Genomic DNA, 24,981 nt, shown 5'->3' on the forward strand with positions numbered 1-24,981 from the left:
GATTTTGGATTCAACCTGAGTGAATTTATTTTCTATTTTAAAAGTCATGTGTATTCCTTTTCTGTTTTGGGTAATGTAGACTTCCTTTCTGGCTTTTTTAGTGCTAGTTATTTGTTAAAAGCTGGGGTCGCAAAGAGTTGGACACCACTGAGCAACTAATAACATCACATCATATCTTCAGTTCAGTTCAGTCGCTCAGTCGTGTCTGAATCTTTGCAACCCCATGAACCGCAGCATGCCAGGCCTCCCTGTCCATCACCAACTCCCGGAGTCCACCCAAACCCATGTCCATTGAGTTTGTGATGCCATCCAACCATCTCATCCTCTGTCGTCCCCTTCTCCTCCTGCCCTCAATCTTTCCCAGCATCAGGGTCTTTTCAAATGAGTCAGCTCTTCTCATCAGGTGGCCAAAGTATTGGAGTTTCAGCTTCAACAGCAGTCCTACCAATGAACACCCAGGACTGAAAATACTATTAAAAGAAAAAAAAAGGCAAAACAAACCCTAAGCCTTAACGTTTCTCCCTAAGGCGGCAGTTTAGAGGAAGACAGGGTTTTAAAAAACTCTCCCAAACCCAGGCAAGAGTCAGAGGGTGGTGCCTTTGACGACGAACTTGAGCCGAACCCGCTCTTACGTACGGGCAGCTTTGGGGCGGGGCGCGGGGCGTGTGGGGTTCCCTCCGCGGCCCTTCCTGTTTCGGCCGCGCCTCCTCCCGCGCTGGCTGGGGGCGGGGACTGAACTGGGGCGGCGCGGGCCCGAGGGTGGCCCAGACGGGCGGCCGCGGGACATGACGGCCGGCGGCCAGGCCGAGGGCGCGGGCGCGGACCCCGCTTCCGCGCGGCTGCCTTCCCGGGTGGCCAAGCTACTGTCGGCCCTCTTCTACGGGACCTGCTCCTTCCTCCTCGTGCTGGTCAACAAGGCACTGCTGACCACCTACGGGTGAGGCGGGAGCCTGGGGGCTGGGAGGAGTCCGCGGGGCGCCCGGCTGCTCCGCGGGACTCCGGGACCTTCCCGCTCCGGCGCCGCGCGGAGCGGGTGCTGGCCGGACTCCGGAGGTCCCGAAGCCGGGGAGAGCCGCGGGGCTGCCTGCCCTCGTGCACTTCGGTCGCACTCGGGTCAGCGGGTGGCGGGGAGCGGCGAGCGGGAAGTCTCGCTAACTCCGGAGCAATTTGGGCGGCCAGTGCACTGCGCACGGGCCACGTATTCAGGGTCCGGACTTTCGCACTGTTTGGAAACAAAACCACAGGCCAGCAAGTCAGCGCGGGCGCACCTTACCGCGGCTTACTGCTGCAGGACAGGAAGCGCACCTGTGCTTTCAGGAGCACCAGTGAGCTGAAACTAGCGATCCGAACAAATGTGTCCTTCAAATGCAAGCTATTTCTACAGGTCTAGCTATTCAACCATCAGAAGAGTCCTGAGTAGATGAGTTTATTCGCATTGTTTGATCATTCATTCTCAAATCACCAGCATGTTCATGGGAAAATGGAGAAAACAAAGTTTCATATTCTCTCTTTTTTTTTAATGAGTATGTAGTAAACCAGCAAATTTGTGTTTCCTTGAACCTATTTGTAAAGATAGAAAATCCTGTTTAATTCTGCCTTGGTTGTATAGGCATCGAAAGCGCTGTGAATTTAGACCCAGCTCCACCAGATAATTGCATCTCTGCAAATTATCTCCCAGACCTCGGCATGAGTTATCATAAGTGAGGCCTCCTTGTAAACTATACTGTGCTACAAGAATGTAAAATCAGGATTTTATAAAGAGTCCAAAGGACTACCCTGGTAGCTCAGTAGTAAAGAATCATCCTGCTTGGGCAGGAGACAGAGGTTCCCTCCCTGGGTGGGGAAGATACCCTGGAGAAGGAAATGGCAACCCACTCCAGTCTTGCCTGGGAAATCGGATGGACAGGGGAGCCGGACAGGTTACAGTCCGTGGGGTCATGAAAAGAGTGAACACTACTTAAACAACAACAAAGAAACCTCAGAGTGTCTTCAGCCTCCTTATTTTAAACTAGCAGAAGCTGAAACCTAGGTGAGCTTGGCTGGTTCCACCTCTAACAGATATTTATCAGGCAGCTACTAGGTGCCAATGCCTGGTACCAGGGAAGCAGCTGTGAAAAAAACACAAAGCAGCCTGCAGTGGAGCCCCCTATCATATCAGTGGTAGGGAGGACAGTGAACAGGTGGGCTCATGAATAAGCAAGGTGATTTCAGGTTTGCTGTGAGGGTTCCTGGGGTGGAGTAGTTGGTGAGAGCATTCCACACGGAAGAAAATGGGCTGAAGTGGGCATGAGCTTGGCCTACTGGAGGAATAGAGAGAAGGTGATCTGGCTAGAACTGAATGAGCAAGTGGTAGGAGAGACAGTGTTGGGATCGGTAGGATCGGATCCTTCATTCATTCAATAACATTCAATAAACACCTATCATAAAAAGAGAATGCTGTTAATAGGCGTTTGGGGAGTGGTTGACAGATACATCAGTTGAAGTTTGATGGTAAATCTCTGCTTTCTGCTCTTGACTGAGCAGTGTGCTCATTGACCAGAACAGTCAATGAGTCTAAAAACATGCGTCTTCTTGTTGGAGCAGGGACTGGTAAACACTGGTTAAGTGCTTGGAAGATGAAGGACAGTGTTTGACTGGAAAGAATTATATGAGGCATCTCCTGCTGTAACCTTTCCGTCTTTAAAATTTTGAGTTCCATGATTGAAGGAGGAAATTGTTTTTGTCTCAGCAAGGCAAAGCTCCTTATAACCTTATATGTTTCACATTTCCGTAATGTGATACACAGTTGGAGAGCCCTGTTCAAAAAACATTGTTTAGTCTCTCACCTCAGGATGCTTTCAGAGCATGTTTTGAGGCGAAGAGGGTTGGGGTTGTTAGGTTATAACAATAAGCCATAGAAATCTGATCCAGACATTAACTGTTTGAGGATAGAATGTTGTGTTATTGGGTAGAAGGAAGAACTTTTTGTAGTTACCTAGGTCACAGGATTATGGGGATGTAGCTCAGGGAATATTTTTTTGTCTTCCAATTTGAGTAGATTATGTCTGGTTGGAGTCCCAGACTGATGAGTGGTCTTAATTATATGTTAGTCTTAGGTCATTGACTTGCTAAATTTACCTGGTTGGACGGAGAGAGCTTTGGAAGGACTTGGAGTCAGACCCTGTTGGAGTGAGAAGGAAAAGAATCTGGGGGACAAGATGGGCTTTGATGGTTCAGCGCATGTAGCCCGAAGTCCTGAAGGGTGGAGAGAAAGACCAGGGCTCCTTTAAATGAGCCACAGAAGCTCAGGAGACGCTACAAAGAGGAACTCTAGCGCTGAACCTTCAAAGCCCATCTTGTCCCCTAGATTCTTCTCCCTCTCACTCCAACAGGAAGAAGAACAGTAGTGGTTCTTTGGAGTCACATTCATGAGGCTTGTGCAGGCAGTCTCAGTCGTTTTGTTTTTTTGTTACTATTTTAATACTGTTCTCTGCCATGCATGATTTTACGAATAATGCTTAATACAAAGTGTAAACTTAGTTGTATTTAGTTCAACAGGTATGTGCTTGGTACTTGCTGTTTGTTTATGCAATCCAGGGCTTTGAGATCACTTAACACAGTCATTTTCAAACTTGCTTGGTAATGTGAATCCCTAGGAGAGTTTGTTTTTGGAGCTATTGAATCAGAGGCTCCAGTGGTGGGAACTGGAAGTTTATACTAAAAATCAAAAACAACTCCTAATTTTCTCCTGGTGGCTCAGATGGTAAAGCGTCTGTCTACAATGTGAGAGATCCGGGTTTGATCCCTGGGTCGGGAAGATCCCCTGGAGAAGGAAATGGCAACCCACTCCAGTACTATTGCCTGGAAAGTCCCATGGATGGAGGAGCCTGGTAGGCTACAGTCCATGGGGTCGCAAAGAGTCGGATACGACTGAGTGACTGAACTGAACTGAATTTTCTCATACTCTGATGAAAACTGGCTCTCTCCTAAAGACACTGCTCCATTGGGCTCCTGGGAAGGAGCTGGATCCTGGTCGTGCCCCACCTGTTGCCAGGAGGTGGGGTTGAGGCCTCGTAGCTCCCACTGCTCTGCTCTGCGGAGAGTCCAGGCTTAGCACTCCTTCTATCCTCTCTATGTGCCTCCTAAGCGTCTGTGGCTCCTTTAGTGGAGTCCTGGTCTTTCTGTCCACCCAGACTCTTAAGCCCTCAAGACTTCGTGCTCCATGTGCTGAACCCTCAAAGCCCATCTTGTCCCACATCCGGTGTCACTCCTAGGGCCATGTGCTCAGTGTGACCCTGCCAGCCACTCCAGTCCTGGTACAGGATATTCATGTTTAGTGCTGCAGCCCAGGTATTTCTGCCACCTCCACCCTCCAGGCGTCCCTTCTCTCCTGGTCCAGCCGGTGGGCCCCTCCCTGGAAGCCCCTAAGACTCCTTCCCAGCTCTTGCCTTGGCTGGTACTTATCTCACACAGCCTACCTTTTGCAACTTTCCTTCAGCATTGAACAGCTCTGACTGTCCGGGGAGAAAAATCACTTTGGGTGTGGCTGGGTTGACTTTAATTTGATGATCACAAACCTCAAAACCAGCTCTTCTACCACCCTCTAGTTTCTTCTGGAGCCTTGCTTTCCTTGTCTCAGAAATGTCTCCTTCCTGCTTTCTCTTCTACCCTGAAACCTTCCACACCTCCATCCTCCACTCTCCTCTGGTACTTCATTGAGGGAAATAGAAACTGTCAGATGAGGTCCCCTTTCTGCTGTGATGGAGGGAGGGCTTTATTCCTGTGGAGGGCCCAGCTCCCCATTTCTGGATGTCCCTCCTTCCTGCTCCTTTCATTATCCTCCTCATTGCTGCATCAGCTGCCTCTCTCTGTCAGCTTAAAGCATGTTTAGGTTTCTCAAGCAAAAATAACCCTCCCTTGATCCACGTGGGTGCTCGTTTCTCTGATCCTTTCAGAGTTAGACTTTAAAAGGTTGTGTACACATACTATCTTCACTTCCTTGCATTCACTCCAAAAATAATTCAGTTAAAAAATTGGGTGTTGCTTAAACACACAAATGTACAAAGAAGATGATAATAATAATTGTTCATATTCCCACTATCTAGAATCAATATTTTGAATTTTTTAAAAGAAAAGTCATTCTGTGTGATCATTATAAAGAATTCAAACAAGAGAAAAATATTAGAGTAAAATTTAAAAAATTACTATAGTTGACATTAGGCAATAACTTCAGACATCTTTTAGATAAATGGATGGATTGGAGAAAGACAGGTTGAATTACTTTTTGTATAAAGTATGTTTATAGATATAGCTACTTATTTGCTCATTTCTTTACAAATTATTTTCTTTAATTCAAAAAGGAGTGGGAAATGAGTGAGCACTTTCATTTAATTATTCAATTGTTTGAGGATCACCAAGGTCCCTCTGAGCTTTCCTGGTGGTTCAAATGGTAGAGAATCTGCCTGCAGTGCAGGAGACTTAGGATTGATCCCTGGGTCAGGAAGATCCCCTGGAGAATGGAATAGTTACCCACTCCAGTATTCTTGCCTGGAGAATCCCATGGAGAGAGGAGTCTGGCAGACTATAGTCCATGGGGTCACAAAGAATTCGACATTACTGAGCAATTAACACTTAAGTCCCTCTACCACTTTTTATTATGTAAAGTTTCAAGCACACAGGAAAGTGGAAAGCAGAGTACACTGAACATCTGTACATATACCACTGAAATTAAGTAATTAACATTTTGTTATATTTGAGTGCTGAAGAATTGATGCTATTGAATTGTGGTGCTGGAGGAAACTCTTGAGAGTCCCTTGGACTGCAAGGACATCAAAACAGTCAATCTTAAAGAAAATCAACCCTGAATATTCCCTGGAAGGACTCTTGCTGAAGCTGAAGCTCCAATACTTTGGCCACATGATGCGAAGAGGTGACTCATTGGAAAAGACCCTGATGCTGGGAAGGATAGAAGGCAAAAGGAGAAGAGAGTGGCAGAGGATGAGATGGTTAGAGAGAATCACCGACTCAGTGGACATGAATTTGAACAAACTGTGATACATTTTGGAGGAAGAGAAGCCTGGTGTGCTCCAATCTATGGGGTCGCATGAACCACTGAATGCATCATTCATACATCATGACACTGCACTCTCAGATATTTCAACGTGCATGTGTGTGCATGTTCAGTCGTGTCTGACTCTTTGTGACCCCATGGACTGTAGCCTGCCAGGCTCCTCTGTCCATGGGATCTCACAGGCAAGAATACTGGAGTGGATTGCCATTTCCTCCTCTAGAGTATCTTCCTGACCCAGGGGTGGAAGCCGCATATCCTGTGTCTCCTGCTTTGGCAGGTGGATGTACCACTGCACCACCTGGGATGCCCTATTTCAACATACCTCTCCTGAAATATGGATATTCTCTGACATTAGTATCATTTTTGCTCTTAGCAAACTTAACAGTAATCTCCTAAAATAATCTAATACCAAATCTATAGTCATCCCAATTGTCTTCAAGATGTTTTTATGATTGTTTTAAACATTTGGATCAAGATCCAATTGAACTTCATGCAGTGTATACAGATACGTCTTTTTAGTTTATTTTAATCTAGAAAAGTTCCCCATGCACCTCTTCGCTCTGATTATTGTTGTTGTTTAGTTGCTAAGTGGTGTTCAACTCTTTGTGACCCCAGGGACTACGGCCCACCAGGCTCCTCTGTCCATGGATTTCCCAGGCAAGAGTACTGGACTGGGTTGCCATTTCCTTCTCCACTTCCCCTTGATATTGACTTTGAAATGCCTGACCCAGGTGTGTTGTAAAGTGTCCCCTATTATGGATTGTTTGATTTATTTTTTGAAGTCTCACTTAACTTACTTTCTATTTTTTTAACTGAAAGTTAGATCTAAAGGCTTGATTACATTCAGATTAAACATTTTTCTGGCTTTATACTGATAGTGGACCCTGTAAATTTCAGCTGGCATCATATGAGGGGTTGTAATACCATTAGTCATTCTGGCTGCATTTGAAGGCTTAAGGTGAGGGCTGCAAGTTGCGTGTATGTATGAAATTTCATTTTTACTGAATTGAATGGAGAGAAGAGAAATTAGAGTTGAATGAAAAGAGTGGTTGACTTTCAAATCTATTTCTTCTGTTTCTGACTGTGTGTATGGCTTCTCTGCTATGAAGCATGACATCTCTGTACTTCTTCGTATCTCCCCTCCCCTCCATGTCTTCTTTTACAGTGTAGCATCCTGTTGTGTAAGTATAATCCCACAGTTGTTTGAATCTGGTCTATGTTAAATGAATACAGTAGTCAGCAGCCTTTTATCGCGGTGTCTCCATTCCAGAGCTCAGTATTTTGATTTGACTCCTAAGTGGTGGATTCCATTGCAGGGTCGTGTTTTTATGGAGAGTTCATGACTGCTGTATTGATTGTGTTGAATATTCTTAACAACTTTTTCTGCAACAAATGTGCTTTTAGATCTGGAGAGGTTGCTTATTTTCCTCATGTCAAGGAAACAAATTTGCCTGTTTAATCTTTGAATTATTTTCTCTCTTTGTTGAGAGAAAACAGCACAGAGATGAGCCCCTTCTGGTGGTACCTATCTTCTAAACCTGTTTATCTTTGAGAATGTATCTTTTTCCTGTTCATTCACTGTGATCACCTCCTCTTGGTAGTCCATTTTTCAGCAGCAGTCATTTACTTCTGTATTGTTTCTAAATTACTCATACGGCAGTTATGGTGTCTTCCTCAGCTGGTTTCCTTAGACCCGTGGTTCCCTTTTCATCTCGCTAGTTTCCTTTGTTATCTCAATTTTGAGCTGTTGGTTTTGTTGATATCTTCTTATTAAGGTGTTCCGTAGCTGGACACAGTTAAAAGGGTGCCTTCTCTCCTTGTGTTACATTCTCTTCTAGGCTGAGCTCTTTGTCTTCCTTCCATAAGCCTTTTGTCATTGTTTTACTGTTTGTTTATGTTGTAGTCTTATTATTTTGCTTGATGTTGCAGGTTGTATTCCTAGGCAAGGAGACTCTCAGGTGTGAGGATACTGGGCAGTGCTCTTGGGACCCACTCCTGTGGGAGAGTGAGGAAGCAGGTTAGGAAGGTAGAGAGAGAAGCTAGGCTGTGCTTCGTCCCGACAGAGCCTTATCCCAGGGTCTCTGGAGCTGGAAGGGCTCAACAGAGTTGTCTTGAACTGGGTCGAGGGCCCTTGGCCTTTATACCTCTGCACAGACATGCAGGCTCGGAACACAGGCTGGGCTGTTGGCAAGGCAACTTTCTCCTGCTGAGGATGCTCTTGGGAAACTGGGGGATGAGGGCTTCAGTCCAGAAGCTGATGTCTGGGTGACACATCCGGCATCCATTAGAGTACATTTAATTTTCATGGTGGTGCTGTCCAGTCATTCTGTTTTCTCTGACAAGGTAGGTTTGTTCCTTATTCTCTTCTCACCCTATCTGAGATAGGTGTTTCCCGGTAATATGCAGCTTAGGGGATGAGGTGGTAGTGGTGGTGGTGGTGGTTTTTTGAGTGATAGTCCCTCTTTTTAGTAGCTGGACAGAATGACTGGGAGCCAGTGAAGGGCCGGAGAGTGAGTGAGCCTGGATGTGCTGTCTTGTTAAGTATGGTTTTAGGTAGGGAGTAAGATTCTGTATCCAGTTGCCTGCTGCCATTTGTTAAAAGACCGACTGTCTTTTCCCTACTGCTCTGTATGGTCATCTTTGTCAGGAATCAGGTTTCCATGTAGGTGTGTATCTGTCCTGATCTCTGTTCTCTTTCATTGTCTGGTTAGAATATCATTGTGCAAATACCACACTCTCTCATTTGTTGTGAATTTAAAATCAATCCTGGGAAATTCCCTGGTGGTCCAGTGGTTAGGGCTCCGTGATTCCACTGCAGAGAATGAGTTCAATCCCTGGTCTGGGAACTAGGATTCCAGCATGTTGCAGCCAAAAAAAACGAAAGAGAGAATACTGGCATCCAGCAGAATCAGTCCTCCAACATTTTTTTCTTCATGATTATCTTAGATCATGTTTGCTTTTGCCTTGAAATTCAGTTTTAGGGTCAATACAAAATACCTATTCTTGTTTGTAAAGAAAGATTTGATTTTGTAGATCAGTTTGTGGATAATTGTTCACTACAATGTGGATTCTAATCCATGAACTTTATTTAGGGCTTCTTTCATTTTTTAAATACAGATTTATAGTTTTCTATGTAGAGGTAGTTCTTGGAAATATTTTATTAGATTTGTACCTGGGTATATTATCTTGAAGAAAGGAAACCAGTGTAATGAATCTTTTTGTAGCCATCATCCAGTTTCAACAAGCTTGTGACATATCTCTCCTCTTCTTAATTCCAACATCTCCCCCCAGATTATTATGAATTTCTAAAGGGTAAGAAGGACTATTTTGTTAAAAAAAAAAACCACACAGCAATATCATTTCATGCTTAAAAAGGTAAAAATAATTTTTTATTACCATAAAATACCCAGTTAGTATTATTTGATGTCTTTGGGTGCTATTGCAAGTGAATACCTTTAAAATTATTATGTTCTTTGTGTCTTTATGATATATAGACCTAGAAGTGATTTTTTTCACATGTTCATCTTTTATACAGTAACTTTGCTAAAGTTATTTATTAATTCTAGTCATTTATCCCCCAATTACTTTGGCTTTCTACATATACAACTGTGTTGTTTGTTAATATGACAGTCTGCTTCAAGGAGCAATAGAAGTTTGCCTAGTTTAGCAATGATCAGTTTAAAAAATGGAAAAGAAATGAGCAATGAACAAATTTGATGTTTTCACTAAGACAGAAAAAATAGTCTAAGACCTTTTAATAACCTTTTAATAAGTTTAATAAGCTTTTAATAACATAACCTTTTAATAACCCCTGTCGTTCTGTTATATATTGTTTTCAAAATTTTTTCATCAGTTGCTAAAATTATTTGTTATTCTGTATTCTTTGTAGTTTCCCATCACCAATTGTTCTTGGAGTTGGACAGGTAAGTGAAAAAAGATAAATTAACCTCTTAATTATTTGTTAGTACATATGATGAAATTGTAAGTGCTTTTGTTTAAGACTGTGGTTTACGAATTTGTTCAGTTGGCAGAGGACTGTGGTACTTTGGATGAGACAAGGTGAAGTATTGATACATTTTATTTCATTTTACAATTTAGGAACAGTTGTATTTGTAGGGGAAACTTCCTTAATAGAATTTAATTACTCTAAAGTAAGGGGGCGGCAGACTGGAAGCCTCCAAGGTCTGCTGGGTTACAGATGAGTGTGCACAGTTGAAGTCACTGTGCTTATTTAAGAAAAGGATTGGGGAGATGAGGTGAGGCTCACTAGGAATCAGGGAAATTTTATTTTCACAGCAAACCTCCCAATTTGTAAATGGTGGCAACAGATTCATATTTTTTCATAAACTTGCCTATCGGCCAAACGAAACAGGTTTACAGTTTCCTTCCTAAACTTCGTGATGTTTGTTCTCAAGTGTAAGGGTAAGCTTGGATAAACTTTCAAACTTACCCACACTTGGCTGTTTCTGAAATTTTCCATTAATATTATTTTGTGACTTGCTTACATTTTTTTAATCATATGCTAGTGATTTTTAGTAGACAAATGTTAACAGGTACTGAAGGTTTTTTTTGTTTTTCTTTAGTTTACAAGGAGAAAAAATTATAAAAATTATATCTGTTAACTAAATTTTAAATTGTGAATCTGGAATTTATACAAATAAACATTATTCTAGTTAAATGTTTTGCTAATAAGATACTCTTTGCACATCATTTTAGGGTGAAAAAATAACAAGGAAACAGTGTTTCCTTAAGGTAATAAAAAATATCTCTTTATGGTTCAGTGTGAAAATATGTTTAAAGAAGTACTTTAAAAAATCAATAGTATGTGGTAATACTCCCTATGAAATGCCCAAGGCAAATACATCCAGTGTCTTGTACTCAATTAAGGAAAAAACCTTTCTGATTTGCAGTTTGTAAGGGAAGAAGTCAGTAGACCAAATTTTAAAAACTTGAATTGCAGAATAATTTACATAGTGTTGGTATATTTCTGTTAAGAATTATAAAGTAAGTCATAAATACAAACTACAATTATTATTCAGAGTGGGCTTGAGTTATGTTAATCTATCGTAAGTATCTGTACACTCGGGCTTGAGGTTTAGGACAATAATCATGTTGAAGGAGTCCTTGTGTTTTTGCATCCTAATATGGAGAAAAGTGAATAAGTTCTAAAATTTGCATAGAAAGATGATATTCAAACTTTTTATTTCAAAATAATAATCTGGAGTATTTCTGATATACCTGGTGTAAACCAGCTGAATAGCATTTGAATGAGATATTTTTTGTAATACTGGCTAGGTGGAGAGAAAATGTGTTCTGTGTTATAGAAATTGTGTACTTTACAAAACATGTTTATGTGTGGAGTTTGCCTCCTTTCCCCACCTTGTTTCACCCCAACACTTACTTTGTGGGGGAAGGTGACCATATGCTCAGAACATGGGAGGTACCGTCTAGGATCAATAGGCAGCCTCACTGACTGTGGTCACGCTGGTCTGTTTGGGGCACACCATTGATTCTTCCCTGTTCTTCTTCCTTAAGCCACTTGAGATCACGTGTATATGTGTGAGTCTATTTGATATTATACTTTTTGCCTATAGTTCTAATGCAATCTATGCAGTGACAAAAAAAGTTAATATTTTAAGGAATAATAATTTTTTTGGAACCTAGAAAATAGATTTTTCACATACATATGTTTTTGGTGAATCTTTTCTTCTGATGATGTATTTGTACCTCAAATAGTCTTTCTAGATATTTTGCTGAAGTTTTTCTCTTCCCTTTTCTTTAGATGGCAGTTACCATAATGATACTATACGTGTCCAAGCTAAATAAAATAATTCACTTTCCTGATTTTGACAAGAAAATTCCTACAAAGGTATGTGATGGAAAGTACATGTAATTATGTTGGAAGATGTGAAAATGCTATAAAATTACAAATTGATCTTAGAGTACAGATCCATTTCCATATACCCTGTGCTTCCTGCTGTTCAGAAACTTTTTAATAAAGATTTCATATCATTCAGTGGTCCACTAATGTAACATGATAGTAAAAGTGTGTGCTTAGCAATAGATATTAAATAAATACTATGTGTCTTCTGAAATAGCAAAACTCTCTAACAGAAATTGTCAAGGTTGTTTGGTAAAGGACCAGATGGCAAATAATTAGACTCTGTGGGCCAGACTATCTCTCTTACAGCTATTCAGCTCTGTACTTTGAAAGCAGCTGTAGATGATATGTGATATGTGTATAAATGAATTGATGTAGTTGTGTTCTAATAAAACTTTATTTGCATAAATAGAAGATGAATTAGATTTATCTCTCGGGCGCTCCCAGTTTGTTGATCCCTGCTTTAAATTTTCATTTTTAGTTTGGGTAGCTAAAACCTGTGAGTGGAATAAACAGTAAATACAATTTGATATACATAGCCCCCCCCCCCCACCTCCCCCCATGGTAGAACTACAAACATGAGACCTGCCATTTCTTCCTGGGTATGTGGAATGGAACTAATTTTATTGAACAGTTGCTAGGTGCCAGGCATGAGGCCAGACATTTAATTCCTAGAACAATCCCCTGCGACCGGTGGTATTAAATGGATCATGGTGACATTTTTGGATTTAGGGAGGTTAAATCAGATTGCAGTTCCTTGAAAGTAAAGAGCTCAGATGGTTTGTTCACTCCATGTCTCTAAGGCTTGGAAAAACATTGGCATCTAGCTCTGGATTATTCATCAGGATGACTAAACATGCTTACAGCATCAATAATTAGGGACATCCACACAGAGAAAAACAAACCACTGAAGTGTAGGAAAGGTATTAACCCAGTCATCATAAGAAAAATCAGAATATTGTTGGGCTTGCCTACACTTAGTTTATGATATAGTTTTAATTGCTTTAAACAATTGTGAAATGTCTAGACATAGGAAAAAAAGGCATCATCCATGAATGTGTAATTGAATGAATAATTACCCTTGTAGTCATTACGTAGGTCACGAGATGGGGTCACAGAATCCTTACCTACTATTCTGACTTTTGTCGTAATGATTTTCTTGAGTTCTTTGTAAGTTTTCTAAGTTTGTATGTATGCTTGAATTTAGTTTTGCCTGTTTTTGGAGGTTATATAAAGGGAATTAACCTATACATTTTTTTGTATCTTGCTTTCACTTTATTATGATGGTAAGATTCATCTACATTGTTGTGTGTAGCTGTATTCTTTTATTTTCATTATATAAATATAATTTATCTGTTTTACTGTTTATGGTAATTGGAGTTGTTTCTGGTTTGGGCACTAGAAAAATAAAAAGTACTGTTCTAAATGTACTGAGAGTTGGATCTTGATGCAGATGTATTAGCCAGATAAGGCTCCCATCACAAAATACCATAGACTAGGTGGCTTAAGAAAAAGGAATTTATTTTCTCACACTTCTGGAGGCAGGAAGTCCAAGATAAAAGTGCTGATAGGGTTGGTTTCTGGTAAGAGTTCTCTCCTTGGCATATAGACAGCTGCCTTCTCACTGTGACCTCATGTGGCCTTTATGCTGTGCCTATGCACTCTACTCATCTTATAAGGACACAGGTCCTATTGGATTAGGACCCCACACTTATTAGCTCACTTAACCTTAATTACCTCCTTCCAGGCCCTATCTCTATCTGCAGTCACCTGGGGTCTAGGGCTTCAAGATGTGAGTTTAGAGCAGACACAGTTCAGTCCAAAACAGCACATGTGCATGTAGTTTCTTTGGGAGGCTTGTCATGAAGTGAAATTGCTGACTCCTAGAGTGATGCTTTTGAACTGTGGCGTCGGAGAAGACTCTTGAGAGTCCCTTGGACTGCAAGGAGATCCAACCAGTCCATCTTCAAGATCAGTCCTGGGTGTTCATTGGAAGGACTGATGCTGAAGCTGAAACTCCAATGCTTTGGCCACCTCATGCGAAGAGTTGACTCATTGGAAAAGACCCTGATGCTGGGAGGGATTGGGGGCAGGAGGAGAAGGGGACGACAGAGGATGAGATGGCTGGATGGCATCACCGACTCGATGGGCATGAGTCTGAGTAAACTCCGGGAGTTAGTGATGGACAGGGAGGCCTGGCGTGCTGCGATTCATGGGGTCGCAAAGAGTCGGACACGACTGAGCGACTGAACTGAACTGAACTGAGAGTGAGCATATTGTCACCTTGAAAAGATAATGGCAAACTGTTCTCCCAAGTGGTTGTACCAATTCACACTCCTGACAAAAGTGTATGGAAGTCCCTATTGCTCCTGATTCTTGCCAATGCTGGGTGTGTAATGACATCTTCTTGGCTTTTATTTGCATTTCCCTGGTTATTAAATGAGGTTGAGTGCCTTTTCATTTTTTAGTGCCCATATGAATATTCTCTTCTGTGAAGTACTTGTTAAGACTTGTGCCCATTTTTCTGTTGGGTTTATGTCTTTTTCTTACTGAAATGTGTAGGAGTTAAAAAAAAGTATTAAAAATATATTGATGATAGTCCTCTTGTTAGTTATTGTAACATTACAAATATATTTTCCCCTTCTGTGGCATGTCTTTTTATTTTCTTTATTATGTATTTATCTTGTATCTCTTTATCATGTATTCATTATCATGAAAAAGAATCTTAATTTTATTATTATTATTTTTTCCATTTATTTTTATTAGTTGGAGGCTAATTACTTTACAACATTGCAGTGGTTTTTGTCATACATTGAAATGAATTAGCCATGGATTTACATGTATTCCCCGTCCCGGTCCCCCCTCCCACCTTCCTCTCCACCCGATCCCTCTGGGTCTTCCCAGTGCACCAGGCCCGAGCACTTGTCTCATGCATCCAACCTGGGCTGGTGATCTGTTTCACCCTAGATAATATACATGTTTCAATGCTGTTCTCTTGAAACATCCCACCCTCGCCTTCTCCCACAGAGTCCACAAGTCTGTTCTATACATCTGAGTCTCTTTTTCTGTTTTGCATATAGGGTTATCATTACTATCTTTCTAAATTCCATATATATGTGTTAGTATACTGTAATGGTCTTTATCTTTCTGGCTTACTTTGCTCTGTATAATGGGCTCCAGTTTCATCCATCTCATTAGAACTGAAAGAATCTTAATTTTAAAACAGTTATATTTCATCAGTCTTCCTTAATAATTAATCACTATTTTTCTTACTAAGGAAATTCTTCCCCATCCTGAGATTATAAAGATATTTTTCCAGATAAAAAGTATATTGTTTTTCAGAATTAGGTTTTTAATCTGTTTGGAGTTGATTTTTGTGAATGGTACGAGGTACTGGTCCAATTTCATTTATTTTTTTCCAATTAGGTAGTCAGTTGTCACAGAATCAGCTGAAAAGTTTATCCTTAATGTTGTGCCACTTATATCATGATACTGTTGTTTCTGGGCTCCTGTGCTTTTTCAATTGTCTGTGTTTCTGCACTGTTACCTCACAGTCAAAATTACTATTGCTTTATGCAAAGTCCCTTGAGGCTCAGCTGGTAAAGAATCCACCTGTAATGCGGGAGACCTAGGTTTGATCCCTGGGTTGGGAAGATCCCCTGGAGAAGGGAAAGGCTGCCCATTCCAGTATTCTGGCCTGGAGAATTCCAGGGACTATACAGTCCATGGGGTCACAAAGAGTCGGACACAACTGAGAGACTTTCACTTTCATTATGCAAAGTCTTGCTGTCTGATAGAGCAAGTCTTTATCTCCTGAATTCTTCATTCTTCACATTTGTGGATGAATATTAGAAGCACATTGTCAAGTTTCAGGAAAAATAACCTGTTTGGATTTTAATTGGGATTGCATTGAAGCTCTAAAGCAATTTGGAGTGAATTGACATCTTTAAAGTGTTGAATCTTACAATCTATGTACATGGTGTACATAAAAGTGAAAGTATTGGTCACTCAGTTGTGTCCATCTCTTTGTGACCACACAGATTGAAGCCCGCCAGGCTCCTCTGTCCATGGAATTCTCTAGGCAAGAATACTGAACTGGGTTGCCATTCCGTTCTTTAGGGGATCTTCCTGATCCAGGGATCAAACCTAAGCTTCCTGCATTGCAGGCAGATTCTTTACCATCTGAGCCACCACGAAAGCACATACTCCCCTTTAAATTGCCCTCGGTAAAGTTTTATAATTCTCTCTATATATGTGCGTGTGTTAGTTGCTCAGTCATGTCTGACTCTGCAACCCCATGAACTATAGCCCTCCAGGCTCGTCTGTCCATGGAATTCTCCAGGCAAGAATACTGGAGTAGGCTGCCATAGAGTTCTAATATTTTTTGTTGGAAGTAGATTTTGTTGTTGTTGTTGTTGCATATATCATGTAAACAGGGAAATTTCCTGATGTCCTGTGTTAGGATTCTGCAGTTCCATTGCAGATGGCATAGGTTTGATCCCTGGTCAGGGAACTAAGATCCCACATGCTGCAAGGCATGGGCAACAAAAGATTATTTGGAAAGTTAGAGGTATGTTGACTTAAAATTGTTCACAAACCTTAAATTTCTGAATTGTAGTTTATTCGGCCGAAATTTTTAGGACTTCAAGCCTGAGAGGCAGCATCTCAAGTAATCTTGAGAGAACCACTCTGAGGAATTGAGTCAGGGAGTTAGGACATATAGGAGTTCTGCAACAAATTGAAGATAGTCTGAACTTCAAACAAGTCCTGTTAATTAAAGAAAATCAAATATGTTAACTTAAGGTATATAGCACTTTTCTGTGTACAAGAAGATGCAAAATCTGGGCTTGGAAGTCATTCCTTTGATGTGCATCTCAGCTATCTGGGCCAGTATCCTCTTTTCATATCCTAAATTTCCTTAAGTCTCATGTGGGAGCAACTGCAGTCTGATGGCTCCCATATGTCAGGTTTTCTTTCCTTCCTGAATTCCCTCAGGTCTCACCAGCTCACCATAGACTGTGGCTGATAGGTGGTGGCTACAATAGCTGATGACCTTTGTTTAGTGATCTAGCACGAAATAGTCCATTTCTCAGGTACACATGTTCATCTTTCTTTTGTATATTGTTTTTGTATCTGCAACATTCTTTCATTTCTTTTACTTGCTTTCCTGTACAGCATATGACCTACAATTCAGTGTTAGAAATGTAAATACTGGGAATTTTTGTCTGATCTCAAAGGGAAAGCTTTTAATATTTCACCATTAAGTATGTTGTTTGCTGGAGGTTTATTTGAGATGCCTTTTATCTATGTTCTAGTTACCTTTTGCTGTTAGGACGTAGACCCTACTTCTGGATGGAAAGAGAAAGTGGCTCAGTTGTGTTTGACTCTTCGAGGCTTCATGGACTATACAATCCATGGAATTCTCCAGGCCAGAATACTGGAATGAGTAGCCTTTCAGTTCTCCAGAGGATCTTTCCCACCCAGGGATCGAACCCAAGTCTCCCGCATTGCAGGCGGTTTCTTTAGCAGCTGAGCCACAAGGGAAGCCCACCTCTGGGTGGAAAGGAGTATCAAAGTCACATTTTAAGAGTGTGTGAGAATGGAGATACTGTTACAGCCATTATCTCTGATTATGGATTTGTCTGTTTCTCTTGGGATTTGTTAGGTTTTTTTTGTTTTGTTTCCTGTATTTTGAGACTGTATGATTAGGTGCCTAGGTGTTTGTTTGTTTGTTTGTTTTTTGTCCCGCTGCACAGCATGTGGGAATCTTAGTTCCCTGACCAGGGATCGAACCCGTGCACCCTGCAATGGAAGCACAGAGCTCTAACCAGTGGACTGCCAAGGAATTCCCATAGGTGCCTAACATTTTAAGTTAGTTAAAACTTCCTGGTGCATTAAAGTGTTTACTTGCACTAGGTGGAACTCTTGTTTCACTTCTCTTAGTGTTTTCCTGGAATTCAAAACGGGCATGCCTGACTTACCAGATTATAATGGTGAATGTATTCTCCCTGTCAACAATGTAAGGACTTTCACTCCATTTACCTTTCCTCCCAACTTATATGCTCTTGCCACTAAGTGCTTTAACACTCTAGATCTCATCATACATTTTAATTTTCTTTTGAGAAAATGTCCATTTATATTTATGGCTTCCTTTGTTTTTCTTTCCTTTGTGGATCTCACACTTGCCATTTTCCTCCTGACTGAAACCAGCTCTTTAGAATTTACTGATGGTCTGCTTAAATTCTCTTCATTTTTGTCTGAAAAAGGAAAAAAAAATTCCTTTGTTTTTGAAATATATTCTTGTTTGAATTCTGCTTTGGCAGAGCTTCAAAGATGTAATTCTGCTATCTCTGGCTTCCATTGTTTCTCTCTGGGTTTCTCTTTTCCCTTTGTTTTTGACCTAGGAGTTCCTCACTATCTTCCTAGTCCTTTCATGCCTTTATGAAGGTTTTAAATTATTTTGCCTAGCATTTTTAATTGTTTTCAGCAGCGGTATTAGCACAAATGATTTTGCCCAAGGTTACCAGAAACTAGAAGTCAGTACTGCCTTTATTTTGAATTCTATATGATAGTAGGGGCAACTGATTCTCTTTAATACCTAAGAACCCCTGAAATTGTAATATCACCAGCTGTATGATTGAGTCACTTGAACACTGTTAACCAGAATATTGTTGACCAGAAAAAAACACACAACCTGAAAGTTGAGAATTATGTTTTATTTTGAAGACGAAATGAGGACTTAAGCCCAAGAGGCAGTCTCTCAGCTGAGATCGCTCTGAGAGAGTGCTCCAAAGAGGTAAGGGAGGAGCCAGCATATGTAAAATTTTTTGCAACAAAGATGAGATAGTTGGAACTTCAGAAGATTACTGTTAATTAAAACTGTGTACTCAAGACTATGGATTTTCCAGTTGTCATGTATGATGTGAGACTTGGACGATAAAGAAGGCTGAGTGCCAGAGAATAAATGCTTTCTAATTGTGGTTGTATTAAGGAGTCCAAGCTGACTTTACTTGCTACACGGTAGACCAATAAATCCAAGAGATGAAGCATTGAGACAAAGAAGGGACTTTATTTGGGGAGCCAGCTGACTAAGAAGACAGGCTAGGCCTCAAAATAACCGTCTTTTTGAGGCCTGAATGCCAGGTTCTTTTATGGATCAGAGATGGTGGGGAGGTAAGGAAACAAAGTAAAAAGACCATTTAATTCTTGCAATTATCTCCTAGAGTGGCAAGCCTCAGGCAGGGGGATGTGTTAGTTTCACTTCTTACAACACTTCACAAATCAAATCCCTTATACAGTGGAAGGGACAAATTATACAGTGGAAGTGACAAATAGATTCAAGGGATTAGATCTGATAGACACAGTGCCTGAAGAACTATGGGCAGAGGTTCATGACATTGTACAGGAGGCAGTGATCAAGACCATCCCCAAGAAAAAGAAAAGCAAAAAGGCAAAATGGTTGTCTGAGGAGGCCTTACAAATAGCTGAGAAAAGAAAAGTGAAAGGCAAAGGAAAAAAGGAAAGATATACCCATTTGAATGCAGGGTTCCAAAAAATAGCAAGCAGAGATAAGAAAGCCTGCAAAGATATAGAGGAAAACAATAGAATGGGAAAGACTAGAGATCTCTTCAAGACAATTAGAGATACCAAGGGAACATTTCATGCAAAGATGGACACAATAAAGGACAGAAATGGTAGGGACCTAACAGAAGCAGAAGATATTAAGAAGAGGTGGTAACAGTACACGGAAGAACTGTACAAAAAAGATCTTCATGACCCAGATAACCATGATGGTGTGATCACTCAGCTAGAGACAGACATCCTGGAATGGGAAGTCAAGTGGGCCTTACAAAGCGTCACTGCAAACAAAGATAATGGAGGTGATGGAATTTCAGTTGAGCTATTTCAAATTCTAAAACTTGATGCTGTGAAAGTGCTGCACTCAGTATGTCAGCAAATTTGGAAAACTCAGCAGTGGCCACAGAGACTGGAAAATGTCGGTTTTCATTCCAATCCCAAAGAAAGGCAATGCCAAAGAATGCTCAAACTTCCACACAATTGCACTCATCTCACATGCTAGCAAAGTAATGCTCAAAATTCTCTAAGCCAGGCTTCATCAGTACGTGAACTGTGAACTTCCAGATATTCAAGCTGGATTTAGAAAAGGCAGAGGAACCAGAGATCAAATTGCCAACATCCGTTGGATCATCGAAAAAGCAAGAGAGTTCCAGAGAAACATCTACTTCTGCTTTATTGACTGTGCCAAAGCCTTTGACTGTGTGGATCACAATAAACTGTGGAAAATTCTTAAAGAGGTGGGAATAACAGACCATCTTACCTGCCTCCTGAGAAATCTGTATGCAGGTCAAGAAGCAACAGTTAGAACTGGACATGGTTAGACTGGTTGCAGATCCAGAAACGAGTACGTCAAGACTGTATATTGTCACCGTGCTTATTTAACTAATATGCAGAGTACATCATGTGAAATGCTGGTCTGGATGAAGCACAAGCTGGAATCAAGATTGCTGGGAGAAATATCAACAGCCTAAGATATGCAGATGACACCATCCTTATTGCAGAAAGTGAAGAAGAACTAAAGAGCCTCTTGATGAAAGTGAAACAGGAGAGTGAAAAAGTTGGCTTGAAACTCAACATTCAAAAATTAATGTAACGGCATCCAGTCCTATCACTTCATGGCAAATAGATTGGGAAACAGTGGAAACAGTGACAGACTTAATTTTGGGGGGCTCCAAAAATCACTGCAGATGGTGACTGCAAGCATGAAATTAGAAGATGCTTCCTTCTTGGAAGAACAGGCTACATTGTTTAACCTTGGTAGATATTTGGTTATTCCAGGCCTTTAAGACAAAGTAATGTGGCCAGCATACACAACTTTTTGAAAGCGTCACTAACTATTTGACACGTCAGTGAGATATGAATCTTTGTCTTCGTCCAGAAAAATGCTTATATGCCTAGATAACAGAAGTTTGCACACTTTTCAACGGCTTTCTGAACCTCATTCATGAGCTATATTTATAGAGTTTATAAACTATAAGCACCCATCCTCAACTCACCAACCTGGCTGGGGTCTCCACCAAGAGGGGTGCTTGTTCAGAGCTATGTTTTAGGGAAACAGTCTGCTAATATGGGCAAGGTCAATATTTCTGTTCCTGTCCACCTTCCCCACCACCACCAGCATTATCGATATCACTGCAGACCTATTTTTTGATCACATAGAGAAACTTATATGTGTTCTGGATTCTGGAAAATTCAGTCATTGCAAGGAAAGGAACTCTGAATGATTTGCTTTCTGATGGGGAGTGAATGTCACCATCTTTATTGATGAGGGAAAATGTTTTTGGAGTTCTAACCAAATATTCTTTCTTTTTTTTATTGAAGCTCTTTCCTCTGCCTCTCCTCTACGTTGGAAACCACATAAGTGGATTATCAAGCACAAGTAAATTAAGGTAGAGTGCAAAATAATGGTTGCTTGGCGATTTTTCACTAGTTTGCTTTTAGTGTCACAGAGATAAACTGATTTTTCAAGATATTGCTTGGGCTATATATAGAAGATAATAATATTTCATAATTTAAGGAAGTAAGGTAGTTTTGAGTTTGATAATGCTTTAGAAATGTTAAAAAGCTGATATAGTTTTCTTTATGTCCAAGTCTGAAGATAGAATGTGAGATCTGTAGAAATCAAGATAGAGAATGTGTGAGATTTTCCAGGAAGATTCATTTATACGAATGTGGTTCTGTGTAACTTTTGATTCCATCACAGTTTTATAAAAGCAGGAATACTCAGTCAGTTTTCGTATAGTTCAAGTTTGGTAGAAGGAAAAATTAATGACATTATTTTCAAGTATGTGATACATATTTCTGAAATTTGCATTTGCATTTATTCTATGGTCCTTTGACTACTTTGTTAATAGTCACTATAAAAATGAAAATGGAAGTGTACACTGAACAAGTCATCCTATAAATTGGAAAATGTGGTGTGACATATGTAGCCTAATGAATACACATTCGGGACACGAAACTTATGAAAAAGATGTGAGTAATGAGAAAATCAAGTTTATGAAAGGGTGACAGAAGCGGAATAAAGTCTGTTAGTATAGGAAGAGTAGAAAAGAGGCAGGTAGGAAGTAGACCAGAAGGAGAAAGTACATAGAACACTGAGAAGTGTGAAATGGGGCCTGTTGCCTTTCACTCTTGATTGGAGAGGGCAGGTTGTGGCGGTTGTGAAAAACGAAATGTGCAATCCTGTTTCTGATTATGCCTTTGAGTTGTTTCTTTCTGGGATTAGGTCAGCCAATTTTCCTTAATTATCTCAAATTTGTATTAAAGCTTCCTGTGCTGGTGCTGTCTTGCCATGTAACCTCTTGGCCCGTCTCTGAGCCCACTTGCAGTGTGGGAGTGCCTTCACTTACCCTGATAGCTGCCCCGCTCTTGCACTGGGGGTCTGGGTAGATGAGGGTTTCTTGTTTTTAGTGATCTTAGAAACATCTTTATTAGAAGTGTTCTTCAGTACTTTTCTGCATGCATAGCAGAAAAGGAAGATGAAGGCTTTCCGCAAGTAAGACTGAAGAGAAAGGAAGGAAATTGCTTCTACATAGTGTCATGTGGTATTTCTGTCTCCCGTTTTCAGTAAACTGGTAGTTGATTCTAGAGGCTTAATCAAATTCAGATTCAGTTTTTCAGGCAAGATCAGTTTATTAGTGATGTTGGATTCTTTCTTCTGCATCACTTCATAGGGCACATAATGTTTTATCCCACTTCTAATGATATTTAATTGATCAAAAATTCTGTCTAATGATTTTAAGGGGTCAGTCTGGTTCCTTTATTAGAACGTTCCCCATCCATTTTTTACCTAATGAGTTTAGCACACATTGATGATCATTGTATAGATACATTATTTCATTACAAATTGAAAAATGATGATTTTCTAAAATATATCTCCTCTTCTGCAATTATTATCTAAACTTCCTCAGTGAATACAAATTTTCATTCACCATTTCATACAGGAAAGGCAGGATAAAAGCTTTATTTATAAGCATTCAGAGTAATAAGCCAGTGTTGTGTCACCTTCAGTAGTGAACTGCTGTTTTTTTGTTTTGTTTTTTACCAGCATTATTAACTCACGAATTGTTATTTACAAGTCCCATATGACATACACACTTTGCAAATATTTTCTCTCAGTCTATAGCTTGCCTTTTCATTCTCTTAACACCGGTTCTCAGAGCAGAAGTTTACATTTTAATGACGTTCCACTATCATTTTTTTCTTTCATGGATTATGCCTTTGATATTTTATCTAAAAATTCATTGCCAAACCAAGGTCATCTAGATTTTCTCCTACATTATCTTCCAGAAGTTTTATGTTTTACATTTAGGTATATGGTCCATTTTGAAGTTAAGTTTTGTGATAGATATAAAGCCTGTGTCTAGATTCAGGTTTTTTTTTTTTTTACATGGAGATGTCTGGTTGTTTGAAAGGCTAGTCTTTCTCCCTTGAACTGTGTTTACTGCTTTGTCAGAGATCAGTTGATTCTATTTGTGTGGGTTTATTTCTGGGCTGTCTATTCTGTTCCATTGAGCTGTTTGTTTCATTTACCTAATGTTTTAGTTCATTATACGCATCTTCTTTTGATGCTTAAATTGTATTATCTGAGGTCAGTGGGAGCTCTTTGAGTTGGCTCCTGTGTTCTAGGGCTCCAATAGGCTTTGATTACTTCCTTGCTTCCTGGCACATGATGTCTAGGTTTATCAGACTTTTTCTGCCATTTCTCCAAGGGTCCCCTGGTTATTTTTGTTTTGAGAGTGAGGCCATAGTATGGATGCTGGATATATATCCTGATGAATAACATACAGGGTATGAGAAAAAGAAAGACCAAGATGCCTTCCATGGTTTTGGGCTCGATTAAGTGCTATCAACTGGGTCCATCCCTGGGAGTGGGATTGCTGAGTCATATGTGTTTAACATTTTCAGGAACTGCCAAACTGTTTTCCAAAGTGGCTGTACCATTTTACTTTCCCACCAGCAATGTATGCGGGTTACAGTTTCTCTACATTCTTTGCCAAATTTGTTATTGTCTGTCTTTTTGATTATAGCTGTTGCAGTGGTTGTGAAGTGGTATCTCACTGTGGTTTTGATATTCGTTTCCCTGTTGATTAATGATACTGACCATCTTTTCATGTGCTTATCAGCCATTTATATGGCTTCTTTGGAGGAATGTCTATTCAAGTCCTTTGCCTATTTTTAATAGGGTTATTTATCTTTTTATTATTGAGTTTTAAGTCTTTATATATTCTAGATACAGGTGCTTTATTATATACGTGATTACAAAATTTTCTCATATTCTGTGGGTTGTCTTTTTACTGTCTTGATGGTGTACTTCGAAGCACAGAAGTTTTAAGTTTTTAAAAATTTAGTTAATAATTAAAGTTAAATATACCTAATATAAACATTTTAGCCATTTTTAAGTGGACAGTTTAGTACATATATTCACAATCTTGAGCAACCATCACCACTACCTATTTCCAGAAAGTTTTCATCATCCCCAACAGAAATTCTATACCATTAAACAATAATGCCCCATCCCCCCTCCCCCCCAGTCCTGGTAAACTCTGTTTTACTTACTGTCTCTATGAATTTGCTTGTTGTAGATATTTCATACAAATGGAATCATACAATATTTGTCCTTTTATTATGTCCAGTTTATTTCAGTTAGTGTAATGTTTTTAACTTTCATCCATGTTGTAGCATGTATCAAAATTTCATTCCTTAGTAAGGTTGTCTAAGATTCTACTTAGACAACCTTTGGATCTATCATATGTTATCTATTTATAAACATTTACATTTTGGTAAAGTCTGATATATCTATTTTTTGTTATTGTTGCTATGCTTTTGGCATTGTGTCTAAGAAAACTTTGACTGATCTGGGGTCATAAAGATATAATCCTATTCTTTCATCTAAGAGTTTTATAGTTTTCCTATATTTAGGTCTTTGATATATTTTGAGATAATTTTTTATATATAGAATGAGGTAGGG

General features: G+C 40.1%; 1 protein-coding gene across 3 annotated transcripts in view; it reads left to right on the forward strand.

The window, feature by feature from the left end:
• Positions 1-758: 758 nt before the first annotated feature.
• The window catches only part of SLC35D2 (solute carrier family 35 member D2), a 54,764-nt gene continuing 30,541 nt past the window's right edge, over positions 759-24,981 (forward strand). For 2 of the 3 annotated variants that reach the window (XM_020888980.2, XM_070459498.1), the window contains exons 1-4: positions 759-937; positions 9,939-9,972; positions 11,832-11,918; positions 21,330-21,397. In XM_020888980.2, coding sequence (XP_020744639.2) covers positions 786-937; positions 9,939-9,972; positions 11,832-11,918; positions 21,330-21,397 — 341 coding nt within the window. In that variant the 5' untranslated portion in view covers positions 759-785. Of the gene's footprint in view, positions 938-9,378; positions 9,425-9,938; positions 9,973-11,831; positions 11,919-21,329; positions 21,398-24,981 lie in introns of those variants that run through there. The other variant, XM_070459499.1, reaches the window with a different exon arrangement.

Source organism: Odocoileus virginianus, chromosome 31, assembly GCF_023699985.2.
Source record: "Odocoileus virginianus isolate 20LAN1187 ecotype Illinois chromosome 31, Ovbor_1.2, whole genome shotgun sequence".
NCBI classification, from domain to species: Eukaryota; Metazoa; Chordata; class Mammalia; order Artiodactyla; family Cervidae; genus Odocoileus; species Odocoileus virginianus.